At 35.9% G+C, this 19,369-nt stretch overlaps 1 protein-coding gene across 7 annotated transcripts in view; it reads right to left on the reverse strand.

Annotated features, from left to right (window-relative positions):
• Positions 1 to 19,369, reverse strand: part of ARHGEF28 (Rho guanine nucleotide exchange factor 28) — a 136,388-nt gene that overhangs the window by 74,119 nt on the left and 42,900 nt on the right. For 6 of the 7 annotated variants that reach the window (XR_005553877.1, XM_039320723.1, XM_039320722.1 and 3 more), the window contains 3 exons: positions 13,087 to 13,270; positions 10,708 to 10,888; positions 6,665 to 6,737 (listed from right to left, as the gene is read on the reverse strand). Coding sequence is in view for 6 of the 7 variants with exons in the window: in XM_039320723.1 (XP_039176657.1) it covers positions 6,665 to 6,737; positions 10,708 to 10,888; positions 13,087 to 13,270 (438 nt within the window). In the remaining variant the exon portion in view is untranslated. Of the gene's footprint in view, positions 1 to 6,664; positions 6,738 to 10,707; positions 10,889 to 13,086; positions 13,271 to 19,369 lie in introns of those variants that run through there. The other variant, XM_039320725.1, reaches the window with a different exon arrangement.

Here is a 19,369-nt window from a genome sequence, read left to right on the forward strand (position 1 = left end):
CATTTATGTTATTATTTTGTTTCCTGGCTCTTTTTCAAAACTCTGGAATAAAGACTTGCTGCATCAAAACCATTTTTAATTTATTTTCCCCAATCATAAACAGTGCCAATATTATGCAAGAGAAGCATTTTGCACAACTCCATCTTTTATTATAACCTACATGGTTCAGCTAAAACAATATTTTTGCCAAAAAGAAATTAATACAGTCTGTGAGCATTGTTTTTCCTTTTACAGTAGTTCTATTTCGTTAGCCCATTTTTATATCAAGTTTCTAACATTGGACGCAGATATGTTTTCCGAGTTTACATTGCAGCTGAGTTTCAAATATTATATAAAGCAGGGAAGAAGGAGGAAGTATAAGTGAATCATGTGTTCTTTTGCAAATCACAGACCCCACCTAAAGGGGAACGTTTCTCCTTTACAAATTACACTGAAAGCAAATCTACCTTTCACACAAAGAATTTGCACAAAGATTTACAAAACATTATAGAATGTACTCATCTACAACTTGAATTTATTAAAAAAGCAAATTAAATTTTTGGTGGATGGAGTGGAGAAAGACTGCATCTGATTTATTTTAATCTTTCTTGGAAAAAAATGCATACTGTATGAAGTATTTTCTACAATGTAGAAGCCATCACTGTCTTTCAAAATATAGCCTACATAGTAATGTCATTCCATGTGCATCAATTCTCTAGCCTGTTTAATTTATAGCAAATTAAACATTTACTATGGCAATTTGTTTTATTTCTACATTAAGTTCTGTCCAGTAGCAAAGTATCACTGTGGTTAACCAGCCAATAGCCAAGAAATCAATGTCAAAGACTAGACAATTTGTTTATTAAGAACTAAAACATAAAAACAGCAGAATTCTGTTGTAAAGAGATTTATATTTCTCTATAACCTAGAAATATCATGACGGCATGTTGGCATGGCATGAATAAAGTCAAAGCCAAATATTCAGAACTAGCAGCAAGGAATGATCTTTCTGTGAAACCAAAGGGAACATCTGCTTCAAGGAGATGATTCTGGAAATCACAAAACAGTAAAAATTAGGTTTTTTTATTTGTTCTTCTGTATTTTTACTGCCAGAGAGAGATTCTGTCTGATTTTCTCTCTTGGGTATCAAAACAACTACAGATATCCTTCTAGCGGTACTTTACCATGATGTGGGTGGAAGGAGGCAACTTACTCAACAAATAATTTAGGCTACTATGAATTTGGATAGAACAGTCATAACTTTCCTATCAGTATAGACAAATTTTATTTCCTGAATATTTACACTTGCAGCAGGTGCTTCAAGCTAAGGTGATGACTCAATCAAGAGCAACAAAATGTTTCTGAGCATTAATCCTTCCTTTTATGCCTTTGATAAGTTGAGATTCCCTTCCCTACTTGTTTGATCATTCTTTTGAACAAAAGACATGGCCAGATATCTTTTGCCCTGACATGTTCAGACCAAAACATACTTGAATCCATATTCAAGTTCTTATGACTCAATAGGGGAAACCTCTATCTTTGCTATGGCACAACCGTGCCCCATAAAAATGACCCCATACTGAAACACCAGGATAAATGAAATTCAACCCACGCTTCCCCAAACAATCTTTTATGAAATGGCACACCTAAATAAACTAGATTGTGCTTTTACTATACCACTATAGGTCTTAGGAACATGAATTTAGATATTAGATCATTTCTGATTTAGTGGGCAGTCCTGGGATTAAGCATTTTACTTGAATGGATAAAGCAACGGGTGGTCTCTCCAAAGATGCTAGCTTCCATATCCTCTGTATTCTATAAAACTAAGCGGGGTGAGAAGAGAAGTAGCAGCCACAAGGAAATTCTACCTAACAGCATCCCCAGCAGGAGAAGTAATAATTTATTTCAACTATCCTCTCTGCAATGTATTATGAACATGTGCTGAAACTCACTTCCTTAGATAAACAAGTAATAAGTAATACTTTAGTTAGGCTGGCTACACTGATTTTATTTAGAATTCTACATGTATGTAATTGTTACATTCTCATATTTTTCTTATTTCCCTTTATCTAATGAATACTTTTTATACTTCAATTTTGGCTTTATTGGTTTAATAACGGAACATTAAAATCTTATTCATTTGGGAGATGGTACAGTTACACAGCTATTCACTGCCTTTCAGATTTGACACAAGCTTATTTTTCCCTACGGTAGTTCTGTATTTCAGGGCTTTGAGCAGGTAAATCCAAAGCATATTTTTTTTAAGCCGGGCTGAAGGGAAAAGTCCTTAGTAGAATTAAAACAAAGTAAGATCAGACAAAACATTGAGCCTCACTACTAACAGCCTATCATAATTAACAGAGAACTCTTTGAAGAAAGATCTGCTCATGATCCCTTCCTAGTTTGTAAAATTCAGATTTACGTTAAACAAGTGTTGCAAGAATCAACTGATCAAACCATTGCAGGGGTGTCAAACTGCCGGCCGGTGGGCCGGATACGTCATGCCGAAACCACGCCCACTCGATTGCCAACAATGGGGAAAAAGTCACGATACATCGCGACACATCACATGACATTGCGAGTTTGACACCCGTGATCTAAAGCAATGCTTGGTCAGTTTGACTTTTCCTCCTTGGAAACTATTCCCATCCTACTAGGAAAATCCTTCCCCCATTGAGTGAATTAACCTTTTTACCAGAGGCTGGTAGAGAGTAAAAATCACTTCTGTTGAGGAGTCCTAAAGAAGCACCTTGTTAATAGCCTGCAGACCAATTTTATTAATAAGTTTTGGTTAAGTTGGATTTGTAAATCAGTAAAGTCAATATTCTGATTTAAACTGCAAGAGATTATGTTTACTCTTTGATAAAGGGCTTTCTATACACTGCATACACTCATGGTCCCTTTCAACTCCCTTTCAATTCTATGACTCTAGGTGCCAGAGTACTCAGTGTACACAGTGTACACATTCATCTAGTTCTTAAAGGAAAAGGTTTAGAAGATGAGCCCCTCGTTCTATAGCAGTTCAGTTTTGAAAGCCTAGATTTCCCCTATGTTCAGACTGAATGTACTAATTGTCAAACATCACATGAGCTTTTCTACCCTGGAAATATATAAGAATGTAAGTCTGACAGGCAGTCCCACCTTACAGATAGAGGAACAGATGCGCCTCTTGGTTGTTACAATGCCATATTGATCAAGACAGATTTTTTAAAGAATAAAAGGCAGACAACAATGCAGTAATTTATAATGATTCTAAATAGCAAATAAAATTATAAAAATAAAAAAATAATTGTGAATACAATGGAAATTTTAAAGCAATGACCAGAAAATGGTTTGATGTGTCCTCTCCTAACTTAGTGTTTTTCAGATAAACTGAGCTTCAACACTATAATTTCCAGACAAATTAGCTCTTGGCGTCTGGAAGTTTCCAAGATGATCTAACAACTTCTCTGAAATTTCTTCCCAATTTTCAATTCTGGGATGAGATCATTATTAAATAATGGCTTGTTGATAATTTTCTGTCTTTAAATAATCATATAAGAAACAAGTGAGCTTAAATGGACTCCAGAAGATGGTAGAGGACAGGACGGCCTGGAGGAACGTTGTCCATGGGGTCGCGATGGGTCAGACATTTCGCAACTAACAACAACAAATAACAAACGATTTCGCAACTAACAACAAAAAACAAATAACAAACAAGATATTTTCTTAACTTCAAAGTTAACTAATGAACATTAGTTAAATTAAAAGAGATTTACAGATATGTCACCATAGCTAATCTATCCGGTGTAATAGATGCAAAGGGAATGATTATTATGTTTTACAGTTCCACAGATCAAACCTTAAAGCTCATTTAGAATATCAATACTTGAGCAACAGTTTAAATTATTTTTTTTCTTAAGAGAACATTTCAGATTATGTATACAGTGAGCCCAGTGAAATTTGCTTCTAAGTAAACATGAATTGTGAAACACAACTGTTTCATGATCAAATATTTCAGATTACATTTCTTTGCCTTGTTTGTTTTATAATTTCCATCTAATGCTTTATAAGAAATATGCAAACTTTTATTTTCTGTAATCAAAAGCCAGATTTAACAGCCTTTGGGAAGGAGGAGTGATGTCATTTATTGGGAAGCAGGTTTTTTTGGAGTTTGGACCTTTGCTTTGTTTTTGCTTTTTAATTATGCTGTGACTGTGGTAGAACTACACGATAGTATAGTCTCAATTTATGAATATTCTTTCATCACTAGCTATCATGCACAACTACAAGCAAGCACAACTACAGGTAAGATGCACATTTGCCCATATACAACTAGCATAACTCTACCTGAGTTGGCTAGACTTAATAGCAATTATTCGTGCCTTGGTTACAACCTGATTTAACATACATGGGGATATCCTTAAGAAGTGTCTAGAAACTGCAACTGATACAAAACACAATGATTGGTTTGATGACCGGGGCAGAATCCAGGAATCATAAAATGATGGTGCTAAAAATCAGCACTGTTTATCAGTTGCCCTTTAAGTACATGTTGCTAATCTTAGCCTTTAAAGCTAATGGCTTGGAGTTGATTTTTTGCAGGCCTGTCTCTCTTGCTATGAACGTGTACGGCTGCTCAGATCAGGAAGAAAGCATCTTTTAAAGATCTCCCTATTATCAAAAGCCTGACCATTTTCTTCGTGGAAAGAGCCTTCTCTTATGTACCTCCCAGCTATGAAATGTATATATTCATCCAATATTTAGGAAGAGACAAACTTAACTGTTTTTATTTATTACATTGATTTATATAACCACCCATCTTGCAGCAAATATAACAAAAGTAGTAAACAAAGTAACAAACAAAAATAGCATATTAGCAGTTGAATGGCATCTGAAGTCAAGTAAACTAAAACCACAGTCATGTCAAGAAAAAAAAAAGATTAATAGGCTCACCCAACTTGCAGGCCTCATGACTGGAGCAATTTCCAGGTTTTTAAGGATTACAAAATGCCAGGAGGATACAAAATATTGGGGAGGGAGGGGGGCTATAATGTACTGTATCAGAAAAGGGCTCCTTTCACATCTGTCTAGGCAGCATAACCTGATCAAGATGTAAGGATGGAAAAAGTAGGGGTCCATAGGGCCTTAAAAACAAACTCCTGCTAGGGTTGAGTTGAAGCCTGTTCTTCTTCATGCAGACTTTCAAGCCTCCAGACACTGAGAAAAAACTTTTGTCAGCCTGGGATGATATTACCTATTGCAGGGGTAGGCAACCTTGGCTCTTTTATGACTCGTGGACTTCAACTCCCAGAATTCCTGAGCCAGCTTGGCTGGCTCAGGAATCCTGGGAGTTGAAGTCCACGAGTCATAAAAGAGCCAAGTTTGCCCACCCCTGACCTAGTGTCTTCAGGTAGAAATTAACAGAATGGGGAGAGAATAGATCTCTCCTCTCAACATCAACTAGATCTAGCCCTGAAGCAAAGAGAACTATGGCAACATTGTGCCCTCCATTCCCAACCCCCTGAATTGATCCAGAAGGATATATTATTAATGGTATCAAAAGCCTCTGGGATATAAAGAGAATGAGAATAGATGTATCATCCTCATTTTGTCCTATTCTGTTGTTCACAAGTGTAACTTAATGCCATTTCAATCTCATACTCAGATTTAAATCCCAGCTGAAACCTATCCAAATAATCTGTTTTCTGGTTCAGTAACTAACTTTACACAAAAATGTAGCCCTAGTGAAATGATCCGCATTCAGCAACTTGCTTACTTTTGCAGACTAATGCTATGCTGAAATTTGTCTTGCAATGTTTGCCTACAAAAGAGGTTTCTGTTTTTCTAGCTTACTCTCAAAGTCCTTCAGGATAATTTAGGGGGAAATGCCACTTTCTGGTGATATTGTTTTCCGTTCAATATCATTCCAGTACTCTGAAGTTTCTCTGGATACTTATGCTTTCCAATCTTGAAAAAGCCAAATTGGAGAAATTCCTCTGGTTTTAATTAAAGTGTGGGCAGTCAGGGAGTCTGGGTAAAAAATTGTGTAATGAAAAATTTCTCATACAACAACCTAGCAACTTCATAACTCAAGTAAATGCAAGACACTACATTTTATCTATGAGAAGTTCAACAAAATCCTCTTCTTTAATAAGAAAGTTTTGAAAGCAAATTCTGTCAGCAAGCTGAATAAGTAATGGTGGAAGAAATGGAAGATAAATTTTTTGCAAGCACTACTGTAAGCACTGAGCTGTTGAGAGAGCAAGGAACATGGCAGCGGGATAATCTGTCCAACATCCACAAGCATCAGTGTGCATCACTGGCTTGTGTCCACCATATTGAGCACCAGGGCTCACACCCACCTGGGCCCTTGCAGGGAACAGAGAGCAGTAACAAGAACTCAAATGGTACTGGCACTATGTCCTATCAAATCTGTAAACAGCCATATTTGCAATTTTTTCTCAGTTAGACTACAGCCTCTAAAATTCATAAAACCCTCTTCTAAAGATATTATTTTTAATTAAATACTTTAGAATTATATTTAGCATTGTGGTATTTTAAAAAGATTATAATATTTCAGTTCTCTTCACAGATGATGGTTGGAAAGAAATTGTGCCTTGGCATACAAGTAAAAGGTGAAAGCCTTTTGACGTATTTTACAGACACAATACAATGAATTGTATATAATGTCATACAATACCTTCTTTAGATGTTATAGAGTTGCAAGGCATCTGCATTCCTCCCAATATCTCAGCTTGCTTTGGAGTAAGATTCTTAAAAAGTTTTAAAAAATAATAAATTGATTTAATTATTATGTTCATGATGCTATTATTATTTTATATTTTTCACATAGGATGCACAAAGAAAATTCACAGGGTACTCTAATGTAATCTGCCCCAATTTGGTACTGCCCAGATGTCCTCAGGCTGCAGCAATCAGCATTCACAGCCAGCAAAGCCAATCAAGAGCAACACAGTTTTGGGAGCTGATGTCCAAATATATTTGGGATGTCCAAATCCCTGGAAGGAATACTATTCCAACATGCTACATATGTTCAGAGTTAAATTAGATCATAGCCTGAAGCTAAATAAACCTAAGTTGAGTCAGTGCCTATGTTCAATTATTGACCTGGAAAAAAAAGAGTTTATTATTATTTATTAATCAAATTTATATAGTCGCCCATCTCACTGAAGATGGGCAGTACACAACAAATGGGTAAAACCAGATATAAAAAAATACAAAAATCATCATAATAATAAACATTATAAAAACATACAAATCCTAGGTGAAGAAGGAAGATGAATAGGCAGTTCAGCAATGGAGCCTAAGCATTGTCTCCAGTTCCTTGGAGCCCTAGGCCTGATAAGACCACAAGGTCTTGAGGACCTTCCTCACGATCCACCCTACTCAGATATAGATATAACAAAGGACAATAGAAGTTGATGACTCATGGCCTTATCACCACAGTTAGATTTCTGCAGTGCATTCTATCTGAAGTAGAAGTGAAGATCATTTATAAACTACAGTTGGTCCAAAATGTAGCAGCTTCCATTTTGACTGCATCAGTCTCTTAACTCGCTCTAGTGTCTCTATGACTGTATTACACCTATCTTGCAGACACTGTACTGGTTACCAATAAAATGGTAGTTTTGAGATATAAAAGTGTTCAGGACTGACATCAAAGTGTTTCAGGACTGCCTGTACCACTCAGGTTCAACTCATCTGAAGAAATCCTCCCAGGAGAAACTGCTCAAAGTGCCTCATGTTCATGCAGTAAGAGGGATGAATCCAGAAAGCTATCAAATCACTGTGGAACAGCCTTCTTCCAAAAGCTAGGTCAACATCCTCACTGAAGGCCTTCCAGAGATTGTAAAGACTAAAAGTGTACAAATTTAGTATGCATTCCACATACATTCTTTGTATTGGTTATACCTGTAAATATATTGGTATTGTGAATTATGGCAATTTTGTTTTATTGGACATTGTAGTTACTGAGGTTTACACTGTTGCAAGTCAATGATGATTTGATAGCATAGCCAGTTTGATTAATAAATAAAATTTCAAGTTCACTATTGTAGAGGAATGACACTTCAATACAGGTAGTCCTCAACTTACAACAGTTCATTTAATGACCATTCAAAGTTACAATGGCACTGAAAAATGTGACTTATGACCATTTTTCACAATTGCAACCTTTGCAGCATTCCCATGATCTTGTGATCAAAATTCAGATGCTTGGCAGCTGGTTCTTATTTATGACCGTTGCTGTGTCCCAAGGTCATGTGATCCCCTTTTACGACCTTCTGACAAGCAAAGTCAATGGGGAAGCCAGATTCACTTAACAACTGGGTTACTAACTTATCAACTGCAGTGATTCACTTAACAACTGTGTCAAGAAAGGTCGTAAAATGGGGCAAACTCACTTAACAAATGACACTTAACCGCAGACATTTTGGGCTCAATTATGGTCGTAAGTCAAGGATTACCTGTAAATAAATAGCCCATGTTAGTGTTGGGCATTTCCAGGGAACAAAGGCTGAGGTAGGGACTGAGATCTGATTTCCAGGACTGATATTCTGTAGCCAGGACTGATATTCTGTAGCTTACTCTCCTCCACGAAGGTCTGACAGGTGGAAGGAGCAGGTGCTGAGGATTAGCAATGCGGCTCAGCCCTCTTCTCAGGCTCTGAGTTGCTTTGGCTGCTGGTGTGGGTCTTTCTGATGGAAAGATGAAGTTGGGCTGGTTCTTCTTGGCATCATGGAAAGCCCCGGGTAACATAAGATTCTCCTTGCCAAGCCAACATCAGCACCAGAAACTAGTTTATGCCAGTATGAAGTAAAGCCGCAGAGCAAGTTCTTCCCACATAATTATGAGCTTCTTGGATTAATCCGGCAGCAAAGAATTAATTCAGGTTCTCTGCAATGTTCTCAGCTTCCCTACTGGCACAGCTATAACTTCCTTCTCTGTACAGCCCAACTGCCTCCCTAGCCAATTTTCTGCTTCTGAAGTATTTAAAACTTTTCATTGTTATTCTTGGTCTTGAAGATTTTAGCAATACGATTCTCAGATTTATTTCTGGCATCCCTCATTGTCTATACTTCTAAAATTTCCTTCACTCACTCATGGGCATGTTCTTGGATTTGTTGGTACTTTTCTGATTAGTGGTGCAGTAGACATTTTGGCTGGATTTTCATCATGGTATTTGTTATATTCTGCTGGTAAATTCTAGGTTTATTCATAACAACAGCATGATTATCTGCAATCCGGTAGCGAATGAGAAAGTGGACCTGGCACGTTTTACTGATACCTGACTGGGCAAGACAATGATATCACTGACTTTGTCCAATTCTCAGCCCTTCAAGGTAGGCTGTGTTAGGAAACAAAGATTTTAGGATGCTACTTTACACTTGCAGGTGTAACAAAATCTTGAAAGCCTGCTAGTTTTCCTCTGCCCCCTCTTATACCAAACAGAATCAATGTCTCATGTCTCCTTCTTTCCCCAGGACTGAGTTGTTATTTATTTTCTCTTAATAGTTTTGTATTCCTTTCTTAAGGTAATCACTATATTTCCCTTCACTTCACCAAACTCAAAGACTGGGAGAGCATTGAACTTTCTGCAAGGGACTCTAATTGGCCTGTGAATTCCAAGGAATTACCTAGAGTGCTTTCTGCTATGACACCTGCCATTTGTGAATTAGGCACATGACTATTATGGAATTACAGGGATTCCGTATCTTGGCTATTATATGGAATTATAGGGATGCAACAAAAATTGGGATACCAGCAACACCCTACTTCAGGAAGGAGATGGTGTTAACAGTCTTAAGAAAGCTGTGCTACACATTTTTCTTTAAAAGGCCCTCCCCAGATCCAGCAGTGCATTGCCCACCTTTTTCTTTTTACAGCACATTGTTGACCGTATGACAGGGATTCAGCTGCAGAGAATTCTAGAAGAAGCACTGACACTTTTCAGTCAGGTTGCTTCCTTCAAATTCAGGATGTATATGAATTACATGTGTTCGTTAAAAGTAGAACATGCATTTATTCAGTCTATGAGAATCACTAGAAATCAAGTACTGATTTCACTCTCCATTTCAAGGCAACCATGGACATGCTGGGCAAAATCTTCAGCTTCTTTTTATAATTTCTAATTAGTTTTATACAGTGCCTTTGTCATGTATAGCAGCATTGTCCTGAATAACATTATATCCTACAGAAGTAATTTGTATTCAAAGTTTATTACATTTCTGTAGTTCTCATTCGTAAGTGATGATTCATCTTGAATTTTCTAGTATGTATTAGCTTTCTCTCAAGAACAATTTAATTTTCTGCAGGTTACACTAATCTTTTGCAGCTATACTAAGATTTGTTTATAATCTGTCTTCCAAATTCTGTTCAACCTCTGTACTATTTGTCTGCCCAGGACATCCTGTTTATTCTATGGACTATGCACTCCTTCAGACATTTCCTTCTAATTTTGTATTGCAAAGGCCTTATTGCTGAATCATACATAAAATAGCTTATTTCTTTCTTCAAATGTACATATACTTAAGTAATTGTTTTCTATAAGGGTTGCTTGAACATATACAAAACCTACATGTATGTACAACATAAAATACACACGGCATTTAATTAGAATGTAATTTTTAACATTTTCCACATCGCTTTTCAATTTAAATAAAAACTAGCTTCATAAAAAAATCAATTGGATAACATTTCACTATACTACAACTTGGTCCTTACCTTTTGTGTAAAAGTTCTATCCCAGAAGTATTTCCTAAAGAGCTGAACATCAGATTCTAACGAATGGTCTGTTGTGTCATTTAATGTCAGCAACAAAGTTCCTGACAAATAAGCAAATTGAAGGACAGCATTTTCATCAAGTTCCACTTTAGAAATCTCAAAAGGATGGATGGTCTGCCTTCTGGAACAACACATTCATGAGATTAGAGTAAGAGTGCCTGGACAAATGAAACATGGAACACAAACCTATGCAAAATCCCTCTCTCACTGCATTCCATAATTTCAGACTCTAATCTGACTAATTACAAAGATTTCATGTAAAAAATATTATGGAGTGCTCAGGCTAAACAAAGTTTTTCCTGAAGAACTTTGTCTATGAATCAACAATTCCAACTTGGAAGAATTCTGATGAAAAAAAATAAGAATACAGAGCTGATTTTTTTTCTGTGACTTTTTTAAAAAACGCAGACTATTTAATCACAAACCAGATTCAATAGACAAACCAGCTGCATACCAGCTCATAAGCATACCACAATACAAAATAGTCTCCAGAGAGTTGTATTGTTTGAATGTTCCAAAAAGTGATATTCATAATAAGTGTGATAACAAAGAATGCATAAATTCATACAAACTGAATATTATGTAAAGCTAGAAACAAAACAGCAGTGTAGATTTGAAGGAGGGGGAGTAACTAAACTGGGGCTTTTTTTTCTTGTTCATTTTCTTTCTTTCCTATTTAATACTATCATGACTAGATAATGAGAATGGGTGCATTTGAACAAGACAACTGTCAGAATCCTGGCTCCAAACTACCCTCTTTGTTCATTTTAAGATTATGTTGCCCATATGTGGCACAGTGTCCTTGTCTGTATACAACAAACCAAAAATCCCAATAAATATCCCCAAAAGGGATATTTAAAAATAAATCACAAGTCTCCTTGCTTACTTGTTTCTATTTGCATATGACCTTCATGGCAACTTTAAAATAAAATTAGACAACTGGCCTGTTGCTAAGTCAATCATGGAGAGGATCTCCAGGGCAGGTCTGTGGTAAAATAGATGATGCCAGCCAAGTCATCTAATCAGCAACAACATATTGCTTCAGCAGGAAATGAACTCTTGAACAGCTTAAAATCTATTCTATTTCACTGCAACTTTGTGAGTGAGGTGTGTGATTGTATGTGCATGACAGAGCGAAATCTATATGTAGTTGAAAAGCAAGTCAGGTAAGGAGAAGGAAAAATAATGGTAATAATTAGGTTGTTGAAGAAAGGAAGTGACAGAAGATTGCTATTTTGCTGTAAGAGTGTATTCTAACTTCTTAGCACCTTTTGAGAAGCTAAATTCATAAAAAGAGCAAGAGATACAACTAACAAATCCAGTGAATACATGTCCACATTAGAGAGAAAAATACTTTGCATATTTCCTAAATACTTTGGATAATCTCTAACAACATATAAACAGAGGTGCCAATCAAACAGTTTTACCTGAAGTTGTTTTATTGTTTATCTCACTTAGACTGTTTCTGGTTGCCCATCCTTCTAATCGGTTTTTAAATCTAGCTGGATTTTTCTTCTTTTCTATTTACTCATTATTTACAGAATTATTATCTACCCCTAAATCGTAAGAATAAGGTTCACATAATACTTTAAGTAAACCAAATATTATAATATATAACAAGACATAAACAAGTAAATTATATTGTACTCCCATTGAGCGTTTTCCAGCCTTGACAATTTTCAGATGGATTTCAACTCCCAGAATTCTAAACAATGGCCTTGTTTGCTGGGAAATTTTGGATAGTGAAAGCCAAGCAGCAATTGCAAAGATTGAAAAACCCTATGATAGAGTATTTCCATTTAAACATCTGCAATAGAATAATTCACTGAATTAATGGAGGTACAAACAAAAGTATTAATTGAATTTAATGAAGAGAAGGATGAGGGGTGATATGATAGCAGTGTTCCAATATCTCAAGGGCTGCCACAAAGAAGAGGGAATCAAGCTACTCTCTAAAGCATCTGAAGGCAGGACAAAAAGCAACGGATGGAAACTAATCAAGGAGAGAAGCAACCTAGGACTAAGGAGAAATTTCCTGACAGTTAGAACAATTAACCAGTGGAACAACCTGCCTCCAGAAGCAATAAATGCTCCAACACTGGAAGTTTTTAAGAAGAGACTGGACAGCCATTTGTCTGAAATGGTATAGGGTTTCCTGCCTGAGCAGGGGGTTGGATTGGATGACTTCCAAGGTCCCTTCCAACTTTATTATTATTATTATTATTATTATTATTATTATTATTATTATTATTATTAACAACAACAACAACAACAATAATAATTTCTTTACATTATTTCATATTAAGCCATACTACTTACTTGGAAAACATTTCAACAAGACTGAAATGTCCATTCTGTAAAGCCAAGTCCAAGGGTGTCAATCCTTCTTCATTAAGTAAAGTGACTGCAACTGTTCCACCTGGTTGGAATAACAGGAACTGTGAAAGTTGGACTAGACCCAATCTCATTGCAAGATGGAGAAGTGTTTCTTTGCATTTTGATTCTAAAAGAAAAGCATATATATATATATTGCATTAAAAATCAGCAATCCCATTCTTCTGAACTATAAGCATCTTTAAATATAACAATGCAGAGTTGATTATTAACACAGAGTAGTAAAAAAATAGATTATTTCAATGGAATAATAAAGTTTTATAGCAATCCCTGCTACATATTTTAATTATGTATTGCTGATTTTAACTGTTCTTAATTTATTTTTGTTTGTCACACAGAGTCACTTGTTGAGATGGGAGGAAAGAAGAAAGGCATGCTTGAGATCATATTTGAGAAAAAGCAATGATTTAATTTATTTCTCCAATTTTTAAATGTATAAAATCATGTTTCAATTTATTAAATTCTAACAATGCAATCTTTAAGCTAATTGATCCAGCACAAATTTCATTAGTAAATACAGAACAAGTCTCATGTTCCCTAGCAGGCCACAAATCTGCTTGAGATTTGGGAATACTTCAGAACAATGTGGATTTGGGATTTTCTCTGCAGGAGCCCTCCACTGTATGAAACAAACAGTTCAGGCCCTGATAACTGGTTTAGTTGGCAATAGTATTAAAGTGGTTTGCCCCTGCCTTTTCTGAAGATTTATTTTAGACTCATCATCTAGCCTGTGATTTCTAGCTGATCTCTTTTCCAAACATTAGTCAAGTCTAACTCAGCTCAGCTTTTAAGATTAGCCAAAGCAAGCTACACTTTGCCAACAAACAGAAAACTGTAATATTAAAATTCAGAAGTTGATATACTCTTATTTACTTTCTATTGCAAACATTCTTGCATGGGCTGAAAGAGTCAAAAGGTATAAGCAGCCATGATTAAAGTCTTGCATGGGACCCATCCATTATTCAATCAGAAGATGGAAGCACTGAGTGCTTTTCATTCTGCCAGGTCCTTGATTCCTCCTGCTGCAAGGTAGACATTTTGGCAAATGGAAACTTTTATTTGTGCCTTATTAGGGTAGGTGAGAAGGAAAGTATCTAGTAATGCTATGAACTGAGTAGCAGGTTCAATATGTTTCCCACACAAATATGTCTAGACATATCCAGAAAATGAATCTGGGTATGATTCTCTCATGTAGGGTTAATGTAATCCATATCCTACATCCATATCCATAAGGGAACTAGTGGATCAACCATATTGGATTTAATTCTCACTAACAGAGATGAAATAATAGAAGGTGTTGAAGCCACAGGAACTTGGGGGGGAGGGGGGGAATGATCATGCAATATTGGAATTCAACATTATGCAAGCACAAACAATAGAACACAGTCAAACTAGAGTCTTGGACTTTAAGAGAGCTAATTTCAATAAACTTAGAGAGAGTTGGGAAGGATTCCATGGATGAAAATCCTCAAAGGGAAAACAACTCAAGAAGCTTGGGAAATTTTTAAAAGTGAGATTATAAAAGCCCAGCCTAGCACAATATCAACAAAGAAGAAAAATAACAGCTCTTCAAAGAAACCAGCATGGCTGCATAAAGAACTCTGATGAATTGAAAGACAAAAAGGACAAGTATAAAAAGTGGAAAGAGGGGCAAATAACTAAGGCAGAATATCAGCAAATAGCCCAAGCCTGCAAAGATGAAGTGAGGAAAGTAAGGCTCAAAATGAACTAAAACGTGCAACAAAAGTAAAAAATAACAAAAAGAGCTTCTTTCAACATGTAAAAAACAAGAAAAAATTAGGAAATTATTGGTCCATTGTGGCAAGAAAGTGACAAGCAAAAGGGAGAAAGGAGAACTACTCAACTCATTTTTTGCATCCGTATTTACTCATACCTATTTTGTTATTTGTGTTACTAGACATGCTTCCAAAAGAATATTCAGCCTAAAAACAGATTGCCTGGCCCTGTTTCCATACATTCTTTACCCAGTCTTATACTTGCACATACTAAGTGAACATTGGAAACATACACCTTTCTTGGGACACTAAATTCCTTTCTGACAGTAACATTAGTGAAAATTACAAAACATCTGTTCCTACTACTTCTTTGCCAATTGCAGATATTCTTATACACTCCTCCTCTGGACTCTTCAGCCAGGCTCAATATGGTAAACCTGTGCCTACTTCTAAAACACTTTGTTTTATGTTAGCCTCCTGATACAATGCCTTCAGCTTCTTTTTCTTGAAAACTTGCTTTTTCTCATTTTGTGATTTTTTTTTTCTTTCCAGGGTTTCTGTGATCTCTTCCTGGTGGTCTCTTCCTGAAAATCTATTCACCTCTCTCAGTTCTGTCCTCTTTTATTCTATTCTTCCATCACCACCTCAATAGCAGCTCTCAACTAATTAGCAGCTCAACTGAGATCAAGCCATATAATTACATTTAAAATAGCCCAACCACTTTAAAGGACAGAGAAGATGAAAAATATTCACATTGCTGAATCTGCATGCAAGTGTGAATATAGAATAAAACTGGCTCCACAGCACAATCTTCACAGTCTGTACTCAAGATTGACAGTAGAATCAAACATTATAGCACACATCATAGACATTATTTCAGTTAGTGAAAGTAAATGAGAGTGAATTAGTAATTAAGTCAACTCCAAAGCCCATGGGCATATCTTTAAGAAAAGCATTCCATTATGAGACCATCCTATAATAAAGGTGCCTAGAATCAGTTAGAGCAAGGGTTCTCAACCTTGGCAACTTTAAGACTTGTGGACTTCAACTCCCAGAATTCCTCAGCCAGCAAAGCTGGCTGAGGAATTCTGGGAGTTGAAGTCCACAAGTCTTAAAGTTGCCAAGGTTGAGAACCCCTGAATTAGAGTCTATGAGAAAAGACGAGTAAGAACTCCCCAATATTTATTTGGCTGTTTCTTACAGTGATAGCCTGCATCTTTTTTTCAGGATTGCAAAATGATCGACTCGCAATTCCCATTTGTCCCCTAAGGAACAATTCTGCTAAATTGAAAAAACGAAACAGCCTAAAGTCATTCAATGAATCTTTCCTATTTTTACCATGAGACATAACTATCTATTTTATTCAATGTGTTGTTGCATAGGTTTGCAGGTCTAACGTAAGTATGTTTTATGCCTAACATAAAAGCAAATTAAAAATGAAAATGAAAGTACAGAATAACATTTTTGTTTGTTCTCCTGTGACTTCAAATAACAATCTGGGCTTCCCTAAAGACAAAGACAGCAGCACATTTTATATTACAACCAGGCATTTCCTCAGCCAATATAAACAAATGCAAATGCAGATGACAGCAGTGAGATTGTACATACTGCATGTTCCCTTCTGATGATGTAGTTGGAAAATCAGAAGTCATCTTCCAAAACAGGAGGAAATTTTTATACACTGACCTCAGGAACAACATAATAAGCATAAGCATTTGCTCACATGAATAGCATATGCTAAGATTAGTTCAAAAACTTATATTACAAATGTATTCTTGGAAAATGAAGAGCAAAGTTAATTGTGATCCATACTGTATTTTCTATATATCTACCATATCATTGGTTGACAATGTGCTAAGAGAGACAGCGCCTCTTGAAAGTGTGTGAATGAACAGGAAAGATAAGATTCTATTGACACTTTATACTAATGTGAACCTCTCTTCCTTGTCGTGCTTATGAGAACAATGAGTATCTGCAATGGAGAACCTCCTGGATCAATAACGGTTCTGCATGCAAATCAGAAAATCAGGATCGTCATCTCATGGAGAGGTTCATGGTCAAGAAACTCTTCACTGCAGAGATTTACATCCTGCCCCTCGAAGGAAAGGAGGAAAGAATGCAACTAGCATGAGGGCTGAATATGATCAGAAGTTTTGACACATTTACCTTAGAATAAAAGGAAATAAACTGAAAGCCTGAATAATTTTCCTTTTCCTTCCAGCCCTGAAGCAACTATTCTTTGTTGTAAAGGGCAAAAAACACCTCAATACCGCCAACATTTTCCTTATTTTTCATGCCAACTTTCAAGGAATAAGCTGGAATAAACACAAGCAGTACTTTTATGTTTATCTAAGAAGAAAGGTCACTGGCTTCAGTTGGACTTCTTAGAGAATGAGCATGCATATGTTTATGTTCACTGAACCCAGATAGTTACTCTGTCTTTAGTCAAATGTGTGTTTTTGTGCATTTTTGTGAATGTAGGATAGGAGTTTATGTGAGAGAAAATAGATATATGCAAATAGATCAACTAATATCAATAATTTTAAACAATGAACATTAATTCAAATAACATTCATTTAATATCTTTGCTTGGGCTCTAACCTTTTTTTCGATCATGGGTTCTGGCCACTGCATATATCCACAACCTGCATAGGTTGTTCACATGCACACTTTTATTGAAAAACCTTCAGGCAGTGGGAGTTGGTAACTATAACTGACAAGGTAAGAAATCTGGAAAATATGTTGTATGCATGTTTACCTCTTTTGTTATTATCTTCTTTATAAAGGATCTGCTTTAAATCCAGATTTATCTTTCTTTTAGTTTACTACTAATATAAGCCATGTAAATGGGTGCAGCCAATAAGGTTCCTATATACTAACCCCTTCCAATGTTCTTTGAGTCCATAATATAAATAGCTGACCATGCCTGCTGTTTCAGCAAAATATAACCCATTCTCAAATTTACATCATCAGAACAAAGAACATTTGTTCTAATTCAACGGATGATTAAAACAAAATGAGACAAGAGTAGAAAGCTCATATTAAGGAGCAAGCAAATTCATTTGAGAACTGAAAGGTTCCCAGTTTTAAAGAACTATTTTTCATCAAACTGTCTCTTGAAAAATCAGCAGTCAAGTTATTAAAGAGGGCTAAACCTTGATTTGCATCAGTTCTCTAGTTTGTAGTCAAAATATAATGTTTGACAGATAATATCAGAGCTAAAACCAGTCTGTTTAATCGATTACATGAATATTCCTATTTTTTCTTGCATCTGAATCCCTTTCCTTGCTCAAAACTATTTAAACAAAACAAATATTCTCCTAACAGAAGTGACTAAGTTGTCCCTAGATGATACAGCTCATTTATTTTCAGGAAGGAAGCAGAAAATATTAGCTGTGTCTAGAAGGGAAGACATGGCATCAGAACAGGCTTACAATTTTCAGTTGCTTCAAGCTTAATCTTCTTTTAAACTTTTAATGTGTTGACAAGGTTTCAAACCCAGTATCTTTTTTTCCCCCTGTGAAAATTGGTTGAAGATTTTAATACTGCAGATAATTTCCTACCTTTAGCAACTCTGCAAAGCCAAGGTTGTGCTTGAAAACTGATCACAACATACTATCTGCAGCCAACTTTCTTTTTTGTTCTTAGCAAACAAGTTATGTATATGCTTTTACCATGAGTCAAACCACAATTGTGCATGCTGGCACACAACCCATATTTTGAAACGTTTGTGATAAGATTCAAGTTCCATTTATCTTTTGCTGATTTATTTAAAACAAACTGAATTGCAAGGGGAGAAAATATCTAAGAACAAGTGTTATGGCATACGTACAATGAAGGTTTATTAATGCTGGCAGAGGAAAACATAAAACCATAATAGTGTGTCCACTTCTTTGAATCAATGCATGTTTTTTTGCTACTAAATGCCTCAAAATAATTTAAGCTAAAGGAAAGTCATCAATAGCCTTAAACTGAGGAACTATTGAAGTATAGTCCTTAGTGAAACTATCATCTGGTACTGAGGTGTAATGAACCTCTATATAAGTTAAGATTCAGATGTCTTAGTTTTGAACATAGGCAGATAGCTTCCTCTCTAAACCTGTATTTAAAGTATTTAGAAAATATTTTCTAAAAAGAATATAGGGCCACATAAAACAATCAACCATAAAAATTAACGATACATAATTGCAATATCATATGTAATCAACAGTAGAGCAGATGCCTTTCAAGCAAACAACTTACTTTTCTCTGAATGGGATTGAAATAATTGCCACTTGAGAACCACCGCAGACTCTTTGATAATATCGGGTTTGCAAGAGTAATCATTAAAAGGCAATTTTCTCTTTTTCTGACTGAGAAAGCACCATGCGATTTTTAGGGTGACTTCTAATTACAGAGTGCCATCACAATATTTGCTCATCAGCTACCAATACGGTAGACTCCCTTGTACCTTGTGAATTCCTTTTTATTTT

This window comes from Crotalus tigris, unplaced genomic scaffold (assembly GCF_016545835.1).
Source record: "Crotalus tigris isolate CLP2741 ecotype Arizona unplaced genomic scaffold, ASM1654583v1 scf7180000023687.2574627, whole genome shotgun sequence".
In the NCBI taxonomy this organism is placed as follows: domain Eukaryota; kingdom Metazoa; phylum Chordata; class Lepidosauria; order Squamata; family Viperidae; genus Crotalus; species Crotalus tigris.